This window comes from Leptonychotes weddellii, chromosome 2 (genome assembly GCF_054177405.1).
Source record: "Leptonychotes weddellii isolate Sample4059 chromosome 2, ASM5417740v2, whole genome shotgun sequence".
Taxonomy (NCBI): domain Eukaryota; kingdom Metazoa; phylum Chordata; class Mammalia; order Carnivora; family Phocidae; genus Leptonychotes; species Leptonychotes weddellii.
The window spans coordinates 167,757,052-167,775,074 of NC_138370.1; the positions used below are offsets into that span (position 1 = coordinate 167,757,052).

The 18,023-nt window shown below is 39.0% G+C and overlaps 1 protein-coding gene across 1 annotated transcript in view; it reads left to right on the forward strand.

The window, feature by feature from the left end:
* The window catches only part of TAPT1 (transmembrane anterior posterior transformation 1), a 61,367-nt gene that overhangs the window by 29,396 nt on the left and 13,948 nt on the right, over positions 1-18,023 (forward strand). Inside the window, exons 4-9 of the mRNA XM_081813175.1 lie at positions 9,678-9,840; positions 12,413-12,548; positions 13,842-13,939; positions 14,122-14,191; positions 15,433-15,513; positions 17,869-17,978. Of these exons, the coding sequence (XP_081669301.1) occupies positions 9,678-9,840; positions 12,413-12,548; positions 13,842-13,939; positions 14,122-14,191; positions 15,433-15,513; positions 17,869-17,978 (658 nt within the window). The remainder of the gene's footprint in view (positions 1-9,677; positions 9,841-12,412; positions 12,549-13,841; positions 13,940-14,121; positions 14,192-15,432; positions 15,514-17,868; positions 17,979-18,023) is intronic.

Below are 18,023 nucleotides of genomic sequence, written 5' to 3' on the forward strand. Positions count from 1 at the left end.
GATCCCAGGACCCCGGGATCATGACCTGAGCCGAAGGCAGACGCTTAACGACTGAGCCACCCAGGCACCACTCGTATATTTTTTTTTAATCACTATTGGGGGCTCAATAAAATTATGGCTATTTTAGGGGCACGTGGGTAGCTCAGTGGTTAAGTGTCTGCCTTCGGCTCGGGTCATGATCTCAGAGTCCTGGGATCGAGCCCCACATCGGGCTCCCTGCTCCGCGGGAAGCCTGCTTCTCCCTCTCCCACCCCCTCTGCTTGTGTTCCCTCTCTCGCTGTGTCTCTCTCTGTCAAATAAATAAATAAAATCTTAAAAAAAAAAAAAATTGTGGCTATTTTAGTTTTCAGAAGACCAGAAAAAGTATCTGATAAAACATTACTAAATATAAATCTTCATGTGGACTGCATAGCACGGATGGACATAGAAATTTGGATAGAGCCAGGTGAAGCTACCTGACATAAAATAACGAATGCCACGTGGAGGTGTTCACGTCTACACTGTGAGCTAAATTAACTTTTTAGTTATTCTTGGATCAACAGTGTGCTCCAGCCCATCTCTAAGTGAATGGCTTTCAAAGACATAGGATGTTCCATATGGCTGTTGGCATGATGAGATAAAACATTATAGGGAATATCCTAAGAACTCTCTTCCTTCTAGAGAGGGTCCTTCCCTGGGTGTGTTAGCACAGAGGGGCTGCTTACTGAATTAGTGACAGCGGTGATTTGTCAGTGTTCCTGAAGGCCCTTTTTAGGCTCTGTTTGAAGACCTATCTGGTTATTGTACACATTTCCAGTGTTCCTTGTCACTTGGGAGAAGCAGGGCACCCAAATAGCATGAGAGAAGTCTTTCAGTGTTTGTTCTGAAAACTAAAAGAGGTGTTGCAGAGAGCTGGCGATCTTCAGTCCTCTCCTCCCATTTGCTTTGTTGTGAGTGGCCGATGGTCCCTGGAGCCAACCTTTTCTAGATATTTTAAGATTTTTTTTTTTTTTAGATATAAAGTAGAGGTGGTTGCTTTTGTATATTACTTTGAAATATTTCAGTCTAAATTGAGTAGCATTTCAAAACAAAATTAAAATGTATTCTATTGTCAAGGGTTTAGAGCTAAAATGACACCAGAGGGCAGTGTGTCACCCCACATGCAAGACTCTGTTCCTTTGTCCTTTGTAAACCATTCTTGCTATTTCTGCAATTTGGACCAACTGAAAAATTACGTTTTGTGCAGTCACTAATAAATATATGATGTATATATATAAAATGTGAAATGCAGTTAAAATTACCTAGTAGAACTTCAGCAACTTTCAGTATTCTGTGCAAGTGTAGGCCAGAATACACAGAATATGAAAATACTGCCTTACTGTCTTAGTAAAAGTATGCTTTATCAAAACTGAGTGATTTGTGCTTACAGTAGTGTGTGTAGCAATTTATATTTTCTTAGAGCAACTTAGAAAATGGTGTCTTTTTGAGCATTATTTTTAAAACCACCAAATTTGAAGTGTTTAAAACTTGAACTATAATAAGAAAAATTATAGTAACAAAGCTATTGTTAATATTATGTCTAAGACCTTTTCAATATTTTAGGAATATAAAAATACATTTATTTTAACAAAATTATTATTTAGAAGTAGCCAAATTCTGCCTTCTTATACCTTTTCTTTCAACATTTTCTACTTCCATTAAAGGTTGATTTATCTCGCCTGTAGCTGTGCTATGTTCTATCTTTTTCAGCAAGCAAAAAGTGCTCTTTCCTTCAGTCTGACCTTTATTTTTTCAAAGGGATAGAAAGAAATTAAAAGAACAATAAAGAAGTTGATTGTGGTTTTTTTTTTCCAACTATTCCCTTATCCTTACATTCCTATATGTCTTTTACTATAAGAAAGTCACTATCTTCCTACTCTCTTAATTCTTTTTAATTATTCCCCCCAAAAGGGGGGAAAAGGATATTCATCAGAGTAATCAAGATGCTGACATGAAAACCATGACTTTGCAGTCTCTAATATTGTCTATTTTCAGTATCACATCAATAGTTGTGTCAGGTTGTTGCCTTCTTTCCGTATTTGTGATTAGTGTGCTTGCTTCCTCTGCTTGCAGAGTTGCATCTGGTACAGCATGTGTGAGAGGCTTTTGAAAACTGACAGCCTCCCAGATTTTCTGCTTTAGAATTTATTCTTTGGACCAATTTCTAAATATTCTGTAGACTTGCCATGGTTTTTGGTTTGGGTTTGGGTTTTGCCACTTTTGACAACTTAGTACACAAGCCTTTCACGAAAGCTAAAGGCCAGAGCAATCCTGCGCACCCTTACGAGAACCCAGCCTTCACTGTGACTGCCCACCGGCAGGCACTTTGCCAGCTTTTGGTCCTGTTACAATGTTGTTCTTCTGAGAAGTTGGCAGGGTGATTATCTTGACTTGGTAGGTGTGTTGTGTTCCCTACAAAGGATCACTGCTTCCATAAAAAGTTTAGTAATCTCAGGAATATTTATTTGAAAACATTTTACTAATGAATTAACAATCTTGAAAAGTATTCACTCCCAGATATTTTGTTGGAGACTAAAATAAGTAAAGAAATATATCCAAATTGTTTAAAAGCAGATCCCTGTGTTTCTTCCCTCTCTTGCATGTAGGGTAGTATCATTTTAGAAAGACATTTGAGAAACTTCCTGAATTAGGATAATTTTTTAATGATATGGAAATCAGAATTAAATTTTGATTCATTATATGAGGTACCTGTGTTTCTTGGAAGAATGAAAGTATTTCATTTTTTAGAAGAGTAGACTGCTCTGTATTATATTAAAGAGGTATCAGACCTCATTTTTCCAAGTTTACTTAGAGAATAAATAAAATAACCAATTGTGGAATTGTTTTTTATTTACCTGGCATTTTTGTGAATCCTCTTTCCTGCTCAAACTTGTGACTTCATTTTGTGTTTTAGAATTCTCCATAATGTTTAAGTTAAAAGTTGAAGGAAATTGTAGAGAAAATGGTGCTATCTGGTGCCAAGAACTGAGTTATTTTTGAAAACTTTGCTCAAACATTTTGGATGGTAGTAAGTATAGAGTAGGCTTAATAAATGCCAGAGTGTTTTTCTTTTACTATCAGAGCAAATAAAATCTGTGCCAGCAAATTTCCTGATCGCACTTCTGTTTTAGGCAGAAGAACTCTTAACATGAGCCTTTGTGGGCTTTTTTGTGTTTAAAGAGGCAATAGTGTCTTTTTCCTCTGAGAGTTGACCCCACAGGAAGGCTTTTATCTCTCAGAAGAATGATGAATTTCAAATGCTTGAGAATTTCTTCACCTCAACCTTCCTCTGTATGCCTTACTTCCTTCAAGATATTTCACCCAAAATTCACTTCACACACACACACACACACACACACACGATTTTTCTCTTCAACATAAGCCTCAATTGTGCCCTAAATGGTTTAATATCCACCTATAGCACATGAAGGGAGAGCTCTTGGTGGCTTTCTCTGGGGAAACAAGTATGTTTGTGATTTCCTCTTACCAGGTTGATCTGCGTGGCTGATAGGTAGAGAGCAATATATTTGTTTTATTAGAGAGTCTTCATAAATCAGGTTTTGTTGTCCCCTGTTTCCTCACCATGGCACTCTAAGTAGCGTAGCAACATTACAACCTTCTCTCTTTCTTTCTCTCTCGTGAATCAGACCGAAGGGAGGAGCACTTTCACTTCCTTTATAGAATGGAATGTGGTGTCACAGGGACTCCTTGTGGTGAGTAAACCCTGATTTTTCGTTCTCTACTCTTGGCCAAATTGACATCCGTGCAAACAGATATTAATTATAATGGAAACAACAAAAACAGCATAGGCAGACATAACCATTTGAGGACAGACACCTGAGGAAAACGTGGTCTCTATCCTTACTTGGTCCTAAAGCTTTGTCCACATTTTTGCAAGATTTGACCATGATCTTATCTAACGTAGGAAAATCACTCAAATGATCTTTAATTACACTTGCTGTCCTAGACCTTGAGAGCAAGTACTTTTTCCCCAATGCCACAGTAGTCAACTGAGCTTATAATAAGTTCCTTCCATATAAGCAGTTTTTGTTTTACATTACTCCATAGCTTTATTAAATCAGTTGGGTTTTTTTCTAGTGTAGTTTGAAATTATTTTAAAGCCCAAGGAAACACTTTAATCATTCAGTTTCAGCACTTAGTAATTACTTTTCTACTGTATGTCAGGAAAACTTAAGATTTAAAATACTGTTTTTTTGGTTTTTTTTTAAGATTTTATTTATTCATTTGACAGAGAGCACAAGCAAGGGGAGTGGGCAGGGAGAGGGAGAAGCAGGCTCCCCCTGAGCAGGGAGCCCGATGCGGGGCTTGATCGCAGGATCCTGGGCTCACGACCTAAGCCAAAGATAGATGCTTAACTGACTGAACCACCTAGGTGCCCCAAATATACCATTTTCTAATTAAGGAAAATATCTTAATCTCAATACTTTATTTGAATTTACTTCAAAATTATAAAGGGACTTCTTTTTTAAAAATGGGAACCATATTGAATATTTTACTTTTTCTTATTTTACATTGTTTCAGGTATACTACAAAGAGCTAAAAGTGTTAAAAGAGAGAAAGAAAGATTCAGTCTATGTATTTTATAATGAAATATCTCATGCCGATAGCTTGACACTTTTCTACACCAATTTGAAAATCAACCAGGCAGGGATTATCCCATTTTTCTTACTCATCTGTGTTGCCCTTTCTTTTTTCTTGATCTTTCTCTATGCTACCAGTTTTTACTTTAATCTTAGCGTGTTACCTTCTGCTACCGAGCAGGAGGAAGAAGCCTATGTAGATCATCTTTGCCCACTGCATTGTTCTGTTACCACGAATCTAGGAGCCCTTTGAAAAACAGGCAGTGCTTTAATTGACAATTGCTCATATCCAGTGGAAGTATTTGAATGAGTAAAAGATGAAACTTAAAAATGAGAAAATGTGGTTTCTGTATGAGTGGCTTAACATGAAAATTTAAAAAAATATATTTTAAGTTCTGTTGAATATCTTGTTTAATGTTAACTTGTCTTGCCGTAACTCACAGCCAAACCTATGAATTAGATTAGTGGGTTTTTCACTTTGTCCAACAGCTTATTCTACTTATTTGTGTGTTCATGTGAGATTTCCAGCATTTGCAAAATGAATTGCTAGTAACTACCGTTTAACAGACATTTATAAGGAAGAACTTGAACCTTAAAAGTATTGTTTGACAGCCAATTCCAAGTCGATTGGCAAGGCTGTGGATAAGCTTTTTATGGAGTTGGAAATACTTATCAGATAGTCATCTAAAAATACCCTGACAGAGAAGGAAACAAATACTGGGACTGGTTCAAGTTCTTTTAATCCTGTGAACTTATTTTGAGGTCAGGTCTTTTCTTACTCAGAGATGCTGTGAGACATACAGATGTCTTTTAAGGTGCCACCTTAGAAATAGGTTTTATTTTTGCAACTTTCCTTTTTTATTAACAGGGACGTTTATAGGAAAACAAGACTCTGTTTCTTAGGAGTTCTGCTACTTTTATTCTTTATTTGAATAATACTGCTTAAAATCAGAGTCATCTCTAGAGCAACCACTTAGGACGTTAGCAAAGGAGATTTTCACCAGAGCAGGGAGCACACAGAGAGCAGTGGATCCAGTGAAATATGGTCCTGTTTTTTTTCTCTTTTTAGAAATAACAAAAATGATGGGTATATTTGCTTTTTAGCACAAAATTTTTCCAGATGAGCTGTCAGTACAGTGATAAGTTATATTAACTTATACTGAAAGAGAAAGGGTACGGAGTTGTTGATTTAAAAGTTCTTTTAAAGAAAAGTCTAGAATGGTAGATGGTAGTAATGAACGTGCCTTCTGGAGCCAGACTGCCTAGGTTCAGATCCCCGCTCCTCCACCTCTTGACTTAATAATTGTCCAGCTGTGGGCACACTCCTGACTGCACCTTGCCTCATCTGTAAAGCTGAGATGGTCTAGATAGTACCTTGCCCATAGGATTATTGTGAAAACTGAAATGAGTATTTTCCAAGTGCCTAGAACAGTGCCTGCCACATGGTAACTAAAAATTGTAGCATAAAGTGTTTGTACGACTTTTCTGTGGTTTTACAACCTGGTTTGATCTTAGGCAAGATAAAGTTAAATTAAAGTTGTTTATGCTTGCTTGATTTTAATTTTTTTTTTTAAGATTATTTATTTATTTATTTATTTGACAGAGAGAGATAGTGAGAGCAGGAACGTAAGCGGGGAGTGGGATAGGGAGAAGCAAGCTTCCCGCAGAGCAGGGAGCCCGACATGGGGCTCAATCCAAGGACCCTGGGATCATGACCTGAGCCGAAGGCAGACGCTTAACAACAGAGCCACCTAGGCGCCCCTTGATTTTAAATTTTTATCATCTTAGTTCAAAATATGTCATACTGTGTTATTTGGGGATATATATTTCAATGTTTGTTAGCTCTAATTCGCAGCATGACTTGTAATTAATACAGCATTCCTTCATAGACACACACTAACACATTGGCCCTTTGTTGTATGTATTTATAAAGACACACGATTGGATATGATATATATAAAAACCCTTTGTCTCTTAAATAAAGTTACTCTGGCTGAGATCACTTAACTAAGTAGCTGCCAATCTAGTACCAAAAGCTCTAAGTATAGTTTTCTTTAATTAGTTATCAAAGTCACCATTGTAATTAATGTATATTAATTAATACTACCCTACTTTGGGTACCTGTCATTTTCTTTAATTCATAAAGCGTGACCTGTAGTTCCTAACTACAAAGGCACACGCCTCTTGGTGATTTGTGGCATTCAGCATATGCAGAGCTGCACCCGGCACTTCGCAGGCAGGGACGGCTGCCGTAGTCCGTACTGATACTAGCTTGTCCCCCGGCTGTCCCAGGGGACATTCACACACGGGCCAGCAGCCCAGGAGTGTTCAAAATGCCTCCTCTTCTCGTTGGTTGAATGAAAAACCTGCTTCGCTCCCACTCCCGACAAATGTACTACCTCTTCTGTTTTTAATCTTGTAGGGTGGGAGCAGAGAATTGCCTTGATGAAATAGCCCTTGGCACAGATCTGTGTTCTGGGCGGGTGTTTAGGAGATGGGAGGTGAAGATCCCTCTGTTTCCATGAGGAGAAACAGGCCAGCGTCCACTTGGGAGAAAGGAACAGCACTGGAGAAGAGTCAGGGGGACAGGGCAATAGTGCTAGAGATTGATCAGCTTTGTCCTTGATGCAATTTTGCCCAAAACCTCAGCTGCTAAGAATAATTTCACTTTGGTAGTGAAATTATTAGTTTATAGTGCTGGTCTCAAGACACAAGGTCTGACATAGACAAATTCTAACCTGTCTCCCCATTTAGACTCGCTGGTTCAGCCCAGTGTCTTCCCATCTACTTCTAAACCTTTATGGACGTAGTTCTCACAGAATTTACCTCTTTTCAGGATTTTTGCAATTCTTATATTCTTTCTGTGAACAGATCAGTTTCATATCTGACTGAAAACCATGTGCAGTATGCATTGTGAAAAATAAGAATGAGGTTCTGTATCACCTGCTCACAGAGCTGGTATTGCAAGCCTCGTTTGTAAAATAATCCTTCACTGTTCTTGTAAAACAGTGTTTCAGGTAACGGTTTGGAAGACCTACAGATTCCTTGTTGAGCCCTGCAAGGCTCTCTCGAAGAAAAGAGCCCCTGATCTGAATGTGGACAATGGTTAGGGAATAGTGAAGACGTGAAGACCTCAGAATGCCGAGGGCCAGCTGGAAAATGAGCTCACCCCTGAGGTAGTTGCTAGAATGTTGTCACGATGGTGGGAATGAAGGGATTCTGCAACTCTTGAAGAAAGTACTGGGGGCTTTTTGTTGATTATGTAAAAGCTTCCCAAACAGGAGATGGAGCATTTCCTGTCTTGAGGAATTTGCCTACAGTAGACATAGAGCAAGCTGCCTTCCGTTCTAGCCACAGGAGTTTCATATCCACTGAAAGAAATCATAAATTTCTTCTTTATATTTTTTGCTGTGTCTTAGTCAGATGTTTCTCTCCATGCACAATTTAGGTTTTGCTCTTCATACTCTGACCTTGAAGTGTAAGGGAGGAAACTTCTTTTTTCCCACCTAGATTCTTCTGCTAGTCCAATAATTAGATTGTCATAAAACAGTTTCACAGGAGAAAAATGTAATTTCATACATACAAGAACTCATAAAAATAGGCAACTCAAAGAAGTGACCAGGCAGGACACTTTTATACCTTTAAGACAAAGAAATAATAAATTTGTGAAGAATTAACAAGACAAAGAAGTTTGGGCTTGGGATAGCAAGTTAATGAAGAAGTAACAAGGGTGGTTCATACAGCCTTCTCAGCCCTGAATTTCTTATCTCTGGTGGTAAGGGTGTCTTCTGTGCCCAGGTGCAGGGAGGCTGTCGTTCCCTGGGGAATTTATCTCCCACTTTGAAGAGGACAGAGGAGGTCAGAGTGTCCTTCTTGCACCAGCTGTTTCTTACGTAACTTTAATTCAAAATAAGATGCCACAGTAGCGTATTTTGAAGTGGACTGGTTTGAACCCCATTGAAGTAAGCAATGATTCTGCTCGTGGTAATTAGGAAAAAACTCAGCTCCTGTCAAGCCAGTAAGAAAAAGATAGGGGAGAATTCCACAGAAAATATAAATAACTTAAATATATAGAACTATGCCACTATCTTAACGGGAATAATTAACTGAAACTATGCTAGATGCCATTTTTCAGCAGTGGGATTGGGAGAGATCCAACAGCCCATGGAATCCCGATTGCTGCACATGCATGGCAGCCTTCCTCAGGAGCTGCTAGTGAATGCGCTCATTGGCACAGCCATCGGAGAGGGCAGTTCACTGCTTCTGCTGAGGGAACATACCCTCCGATTGTAGGAATTTGTCCTACAGATGCATTTTCATATATGAGGCAAGACATGCACATGGTATCATGGTTTGTAGTTGCAAAAGACTGGCCATCTGCCAGGGTGGTCTGTAAATCACAGCGCATCCACACAGTGGAGCACGACGCCGTCATAGAAACATGAACTCCTTGTGAAGCGACATGGAGAAACCTGCTCTCCTGGTAAATGGAAAGGGCAGAGCGCTACCCCTGTGTGGAAAGGGCTGATCCAGTGGGCTACAGGGCTTTAAGATGAGGCTTAGGTCAGAATCATGGAAATCCATTGTTTCAAAGCGCGTTATCAGCAGACGCCGCCCTCTGTGTTCCCTTTGTTAAGAGGACCCACTTTTTAAAAAATTTTTTAAAAATTTTTTTATTATGTTAATCACCATACATTACATCATTAGTTTTTGATGTAGTGTTCCATGATTCATTGTTTGTGTATAACACCCAGTGCTCCATTCAATACATGCCCTCTTTAATACCCATCACCAGGCTAACCCATCCCCCTTCCCCCTCCCCTCTAATTACTATTAGAAGTGGGAAGAGGCCCACTTCTAATAGTAATTCTGGTTTAACACCTTTGTTTTTGGTTTGGCAGAAAACTTCACACAGTTGAGTAGTCAGTATAACTTGTTAGTTCTTAAAAGAGCGACTTAATTCTCATTATCTCTGTATTCCAGTGTATGTCCAGTAAAGATTATTTCAAGAGCATGTAAAGTAAAACTCATGTTTTTATTACTTCTTATGTATTTCAGGGACAGACGTTTGCTTCAGCCTGCTCAGGTGTGTGACATTCTGAAGGGTGTCATTTTGGTAATCTGCTATTTTATGATGCACTATGTTGACTACTCCATGATGTATCACCTGATAAGAGGGCAGTCAGTCATTAAGCTCTACATCATCTACAATATGCTTGAGGTGAGTGAAGGCCCTCCTGTACCTGCACGGTTAGCCTAGCCTCCTGACCTGCACAGGCTTGATCGAGGCACAGATTTGGAGCCCAATGATACAGAACACTCATCTGACAACTCTAGTATTGGGACTGCTGGCCTTGGTTCATACAGTCACTTGGAGACCTTGTTAAAATGCAGATTCTGATTAAGTAGTTCTGGGCTGAGACTGGAGACTCTCGTCCTCATGATATGGTGCCTGCTGCTGGTCCTGGGTCCCCAGGGCATGACACGTCCTCAAGTAGGAGAGAAGAGTACCTGCTGTCCAGAGACTTTTTAGTCAGTACCCCCTTGAGAATGTAAATTGTCAGATGGTAGGGAAATTTGTTTGCAAATTCGCTGGAAACCCATGTATACTTCTTACTAAAACTTGAAAAATTATGAAAAAATGTTAGGATCTTATATATATTTGCTATAATAGATTTACTTTTAAAGTGCTTTGGAATTTTTACATAGAGCAAGTAAACATAACTTTCCCCATTTCTCCAAGTACTTAATATTTTCTAAAAAAGATTTTATTTATTTATTAGAGAGAGAGAGACAGAGATAGCAAGAGAGAGCACAAGCAGGGAGAAGAAGAGAAGCGGACTCCTCGCTGAGCAGGGAGCCCGACGCAGCACTCGATCCGAGGACCCTGGGATCATGACCTGAACCGAAGGCAGACGCTTAACCAATTGAGCCACCCAGGCGCCCCAATATTTTTAATGCAATATATTTCACTTTAAAGCAGTCAATATGTGAGACTCTGCTTTCATACAAAAAATAAATGAAGCAGCTACACAAAGCAAAAAAAACATGCTTTGCTCTATAGGCAGAATTTTAATCAGTTCTTAAAATAGCAAGTTAGGTTATATGAGAAAACTTTTGAGATTCAAATGCAGTTTCCTATATTTTTAGGGACACAAATAAGGTCTACTTATCTTTTAACTTGGCTGGGAAAGGATTTTTCCTCGTGAGTGGGCAGATGGAGGGGTGTAGGGGCTACTGGCCTTTCCGCTCTGAGGCTGCATTGCTGTGGTGGATGAGAGCTTTCCATCTCTTCCCAGAAGCCACGGAACTCTGGCCGTCCTGGTTCCTCCTAAAATCGTTGACCAATAGGATTTAAAACCACACCCCAGCTTCCTGATTCTAGGCTCGTTGCCCGTGCTCCTGCTCTGCCCCACCAAGTAGGATGCAGACAGTGTGGGTGAAGTTTGCAGGGCAGAGTAGCCATTCTTTCACAGAGAGAAAAGCCTGGGCTCCTCTCGTTCCTTCTGTGGCCTATCAGGCTCCTTCATTCCCTTCCCTCTTAGGGGACTGCAGGTGATGCGGGCTTCTCCCTACCCCCACACTTAATGCGTGTGCCCTCTAGTTTACAAAGCCCCCTGTAGGGTGGCCTCAACACTGTTATTAGAGAATAGGCCTCAAGGGAAAGGGTCCATGAATTGCTGATCAGAATGGCTGAAATGCGTATTCGCTTTGCAGACTATACTTGTTGAAGTGGTTTCAGCATAGTGGACAAGAGTCCTGGCTCTGTTCTAGAGATAAGCCATCTCTGACCGAACCCCACTTCTTCCAGTCACTGCCTCGCTGCCCTGGACATGGCTGCTAGTTGCTGAGTGGGTCTAACTCTTACTGTCTCATCTGTGGATGCAGGTGCTAGGGGAATCACGAGCGTGCAGGGAAGCAGTGTAGAGACAGGGTTTAGCGCGGTGCAGACGTGTGTTGAGTGCTCCCTAAACAGTGGGTCGCTGTTATGCCTGCGTTCGGCAAATATTTAATCGACAGTTACTTCATGCCAAGCATTGCCTTAAATCCTGAAGATCCAGAAGTGAGCAAAGCCTGTTCTTAAGGAGCTTATGTTCTGCAGGTGGAAAAGAGACTGTAGACCGGGAGGTATTTGGAAGTGATAAATACCGTGATGAAAAAGAACAGGGTGATGGATTAGAGACTATGGGAGCCAGAGATTGACAGTCTGGGTGTGGATGTAACATTCTAGCCAAAGCCTGAATAATATATGCCCTCCTTTCTTTTTTGTCTGCTGCTTTTTATTCATCATACTCTGTTCATGGAGATCGATACCTCAAAGTGTCTTTAGGAAGTAAATCTGTGTATTACATACTCTGTTGTTAATCCAAAACAAATTACAGCTACTGTTGTCTATAAATATTAGGTGCAAATACAGTGGGTCAAATGATATATTTATCCTAAAGGACTTAAGTTCAAATCCTGAATCTGAATTTAAAGAATTAAAATCAGACTGATTGTGATGTGCCTCTCCCTTTTATTTTTGCCACTATGTAAGACTCTCCTTGTTATAAATATATAGCTAATTAGACAAAGTCTAATTCAAATAATACAAGATTTTGAGCACTCACTGTGTGTCAGAGAATAAAGAGATCCCTGCTCTTCTGTAGCTTGCCTTCTAGTGGGATTTAAAGTCAGAGCTCCAGTATTTTTGAGTTGCATCTGAGTTTTAGTAACATATTTAGGTGGAATATTAAGAAACACTTTTCAGAAAAAAAAAAAAGAAACATTTTTCCAATGATTTTTCTCCTTAGGTAGCAGATCGTCTGTTTTCATCATTTGGACAAGACATATTAGATGCTCTCTATTGGACAGCAACAGAACCTAAAGAAAGAAAAAGAGCCCATATTGGAGTGATCCCTCACTTTTTCATGGCTGTTCTCTATGTCTGTATCCTTTAGAATTACTGGAAATTTCAAGTCAGTGTGTATTCTACATTATTTTATTTGGTTAGCTGTTTCTCAGATTTAAAGGTGTATGTGTGTGTGTGTCCTGAAGATTAACGTGAAATGTCTGCTTTCTTTTAATGAATTGGTTATAGTAGTAATTGTAAATTAAAGAGCCTCATGTATGTTTGCTCCCTTTAACTGGTAAAAAGCAGTTCTAGTCCCAGTGTGACTGATTAGATGGAAGAACTTGAGAATGCAAGGTTCGTATTTATACATACTTTATAGAGCTCAACATAACTTTCATACCTATACTGGAATTATTTGGAAGTTATCTTTAAGCCTATGAATTTTTTGTTAAAGCCTAGGGCTTAAAATATATATGGTTCATCTAGAGGTAAAATATGAAATTGATTGGGGAAGAATTTTGGAAGTTTTATCTCCTCTGCCCCCCACACCCCTTCTTAAAGCTTATCTTTTGAAGAGTTAAAGGCTTCACTATATAAACTGTGTGTGTGTGTGTATGTACCCATCTGTATATTTGTACACACACATGCATAGCTACACTGAAGTTCCATATGGGGTCCAGACTCATTCACAGGAATGTGTACGGACTCTGAAAGTGTTGTACTTGAAAACATTGGATTAATACTTGGAAAGATAAGATATCTATAAGTGTAATAGTTTGTTCCAAGTATGTGGAGTAAAACAGTTATTCTCATTTAAATAAACTATTACATGTGTAATATGAATATAATTCTGCAACTTGTGAATATCTTCAAAAATGACATGTAAAGAAGAATCTCAGTTATCAGACATTTCTTATCATCTGACATCCCCACTCCCCCACCCCCTGCAGAACTATAGAAGCCAGTTGCTTCCAGACTAACTTTTACTTTGTGTTCTTTTCTATTTTAGAATGCAAATTAGCTAAGTCTCTTTTTTCAGTATTTACCATAGTTTATTCCACTTACTAGAAACTTTTTTGAGGGCTTGTTTCCCAGATCTTGTGCCAAATGCCAGAAGTCCAGAAAGAACAAGGTAACCATCTTCCCGGACTCACAGTCTAAGTGCATAGATGCCCAGAGGCTCATTTCTGCTTTTGTTTCGTATGGGTCCCGTACATATTACCTGTCAAATTTGTATCAACTATAGCTAATAAGATAATAAAACACTAACACAAGACTGGATTTAGAAAGCATGATCATCACCCCCATTATTCACTTTCTAAATTACATAGTTTTATCTACTAATATGAAAACAGACAAGCTTTTTCCTTGACATCACTCACTGCTAGTTTTGCATGCAATTCTCATTATGGTTCAAGCAACAACTCTCAACGTGGCTTTTAACTCCCACAACAAGTCACTGCTTACTATCATGATGTCTAATAATGTAAGTATGAGATTTTATTTTGTATTTTTGAGGTTATATGGGCACTTTAATGGCAGTATTCTGGATGGAATAAAATTATTTTTTTTTAAGTGTTATTTACTGTCCAGGAAGTTTTATATATAGCTTTGTCCATTTTTAAACTGTTATAATGATAAAGGTGATATTTTTGTTTACTATTTCAGTTTGTTGAAATTAAAGGAAGTGTTTTCAAGAAGTTTGAAAAGAACAATCTTTTTCAAATGTCAAATAGCGGTAAGTACACTTAGCTTCTACATGCAGCTTTAGGCAGTATGATTTTGCAATTCATTCTGAAACTCTGTGTCACATTTCCTCCGGGCTACTGCTTCTTTGACTTAGCTGTGCTTTCTCTAACTCCCTCAACATCTTTACTGGGTTTTCTTATTATTGTGGTTATCGTAATCTCAAGATACTTAAAAAGATAATAAAATATGACAAACATTTGTATAGCACCATACCATACTTTCAGAGCTTCTTTTTAATCCAGAAATTTCTTTGTAGCAGATGATATTCCATTTTATAGATGTGGAAACCAATGCACAGAGAGAGTAATTTGACTTCCCCAAGGTCACCTGCGCAGATGCCAAGAGCAGAGTTATGACTCTAAACCTCAGGTTGTCTCTCTGTGCTCAGCTTTTTCAGTTATGCCTTACTGGCTCCTTACTAACCCTAAGAAGAATGAAAGCACAACATCTATCCCTGGAAACATTATCTTTCATAGTTACAAAATCAAAGCAGCATAGTGTCTTGGTTCTCAAAGTATAACCCATGGAAGCCTGGAGGGGCATCCCTGAGACCCTGGAGTGAAGTTCACAAAGTCAAGACTGTTTCATGAGAATATGAAGACATAATTTATCTCTCACCATGTTGACATTTGTACTGTGGTGGAAAATGGGGGTGGAAGAGCCCACCCCCGGAATGGCTGTTCCCGAAGTCTGCCGCTGGTGAACGCTAGCAGGAGTACCGAGTGACTGGCCTTCTCATGCTTTGACGGTGTGAGTGGGAAATGCTACATTTGCCCTGGAAAACCTTCTGGTAGTTTCTTATACAGTTAAAGGTTTGCTTGTCCTATAATTTAGCAGCGAGAACACATTTTCACAAAAGACTTGTACAAGAAATATGGCAGCTTTATTCATAGCAGCCAAAAACTGGAAACAACCCAATGTCTGTCAGTAAGAAAGCAGATAAACAAATGGTGGTATGGTCATGCTGTGGAACACCACTCAGCTATTAAAACAGACAAAACCACTGATACGTTCAACCATGTACAAAACTGGAATTTCCATACCTGAATTAGGTCAGTGAAAGACATAAATGCCTTACCAATGTGACACCATCTTATATATAAAATAGTATATTTATTTTGCAGACATTTATATGTAATTGTACTTTCATAATCTTCTGACTAAAAGAAAGTTATACATGAACTATATTATTATTTATATACAGTAAAGTATATGTTAATTTTTTTTCAGATATTAAGGAACGATTCACGAATTATGTGCTTTTGCTAATAGTGTGTCTAAGAAACATGGAGCAGTTTTCTTGGAATCCAGGTACGTAACTCTTAACAGATACAGTGCCTTCTAATTTTACTCTTGAACCAAAAACCATTCTTTTACATGGAATAAAGTGAATATTGCAGAGAACTTCAAAAACTTTAGCTGCTCTGCTCCTTGGGTGTTGGAAATACCTGTTTGGGTAGAAGGGACTGATCATGTTCCCCGTAATGTGGCGGGTGGTAGGATGCCACACCGCATGAAGTAGTCTTTGGCCCGTCATTTCCTGTCAGCCTCACAGTGTCTCTAGAGCTGGGTTGAGTGGACACTGCTCAGCACTGCAGCCTCTTTGTTTTCTTAACTGTAGTGTACTGGGGTTATCTAAATGCAGTCGGCTCTTTTTCATTTTCACGGTTCGCCAAAAGAACTTTTGTTCTTTCTTAACATTTGTTTTTTACTCATTCACTGTCTCTTAATTAGCATTTTGAATAAGGATAAATTGAAAAAAATATCATGTAAGGAAGTACATTTGGTTACTTATACATCTTTAAATCAAGGCTGACAGGAAGTTGTTGAGATTCTATGAATTTTCATTATCCATTCACTTAGCAGGCATTTCCATACAGCCAGGCACTGTAGCACACGTAGAGAGTCCTAAGATAGATGTAGGACTCCCAGGCTCATAGTAGAAATTGACAGGTGATTATAACACAGTCTGGTAATGCTGAGTGAGGTTGGTGGGAAATGGTCAAGTGTTCGGGTATCTCAAGTAATTGAGTTTTTTTATGTCTTGACATTTTTATGCAACCTCGTTCTTTAGGACCGAGATTATACTTTGCATTTTATTTATTGCCCTCAATGCCATGCACATTCCAGGCTTTTAATAACTTCTTGTTCATTTATTTTGGTTCGTTGCTAGTTTTCAGATACCTGTGAAAAACCAGAAACAGGTGTTAAATGAGATATATGATCTTGGAAATACATTTCCAGAAGTTATTTGCTTATAGAAGGCATAAGATCAAATGCTCTATTTTCCAGTGGCTTGAGTTCCTGTCTGAATAGACCCAAAGTCTGCCTGACTTTTGGCAGCAAAGCCCTCCTCCACACACACTGGATTCTCCGTTTATAACCAAGGCAGCTAACATGGTATCTACGAGAGGCAGGGGAGTGGGCATGTGCGGCTGGTCCCGGCAGAACTCACATGGGATCAGCAATCCTGGAGCAGGGCTGTTGTGCCAAAGGACAGTAATCCTGAGCCTGCTGACCACTGGATGTTTGAAATCCTCTTCTCATTTGTATTGTGACTTTCAACTAATTACCTTAGGTCTTGTTTATTACTGCTATGGCAGAGAGTGTGATAAAAGGAACACTTAATATTAATCTTTTACTCTTTGATTTCTTTAATTTCTTTTCTTAAAAACCAAAATACCACTTATGGAAGCTTCCTGTAAGTTTCCAAGATCATGAATAACATAAAAATAATACTAGCTATTTTGTGTGCCAGGCACATTATTCTGCACTTTATCTCCTTATTTAATTCTCATAATGGCCAAGTATAGAGACTTTTTATTTTGTAGATGAGGAAACTGGAGCTTAGGTCATTAAGAAACTTGCCCGAGGTCATGGAGCCAGTTAGTGGCAGAGTTCAATGTTGAAAGAAGTTTCCTGATTCCCAAAACCCCAACACGATGCCAGGCCCACTGAAACTGCCAGCACAGAGGGCCAGAGCTACAGTCTCTCCACCCCGCCCTCCAGGGCCCAGATCCCAAATTGCCTAGTCCTTGTCAACGGTTCTAACCTTTTCTTGCTCAGTCCCGCCCTTATATCCTTCTTCAGGGTCTCAGGAGGTTATTTGTTTGCATTTTTTATCAGATACTTGATACCAAATTGACATTTTAATAAATATGATAAAGATGAGCAAATGTGACAGATTGCATCAGTGTGACAGTGAAATAAATGATCAGTATCTTTAAGTCATAGTAATAAAGAAGGGAAGAGATTGTTCAGTTGACTTCAGCACCTGTCCCTACTAGCTATTTACTGTCACATTAGGCAGCTATAGAATTAAAGGATGTTATGACAATCTTGCTTAATTAGCCATTCTACCAGCGTATTGGCTCCATGAAGAAAGCTGGGGGCTCTGTTCACCTCTGTGTCCTGCCCCTCAAGGGTTTAGCACAGAGAAAATACAGAATAAATAGCTATTGAGTGAGTTATCCTTTAACTTGATAAAATATAGCTCTTTTGATAATTAACTGAATGCTAGTTTTGTCTCTGTTATCATTTATTGACAACATTGTAGGTTAGCCCTGTGGAGATTTCAGATTTCTATGGCAGCCTGTGATATTGTGGTATATGATGTTCTATTCATATTAAGAGATTTAATTGTCTCTTTTCCCCTGTCCTTTCTAGATCACCTCTGGGTGTTGTTTCCAGATGTCTGTATGGTGATTGCATCAGAAACTGCTGTGGATATTGTAAAACACGCCTTTATCACCAAGTTCAATGACATTACCGCAGATGTATGTATTTTAATAAGCAATTCAGTGTTTAATGTTGATTTCTGT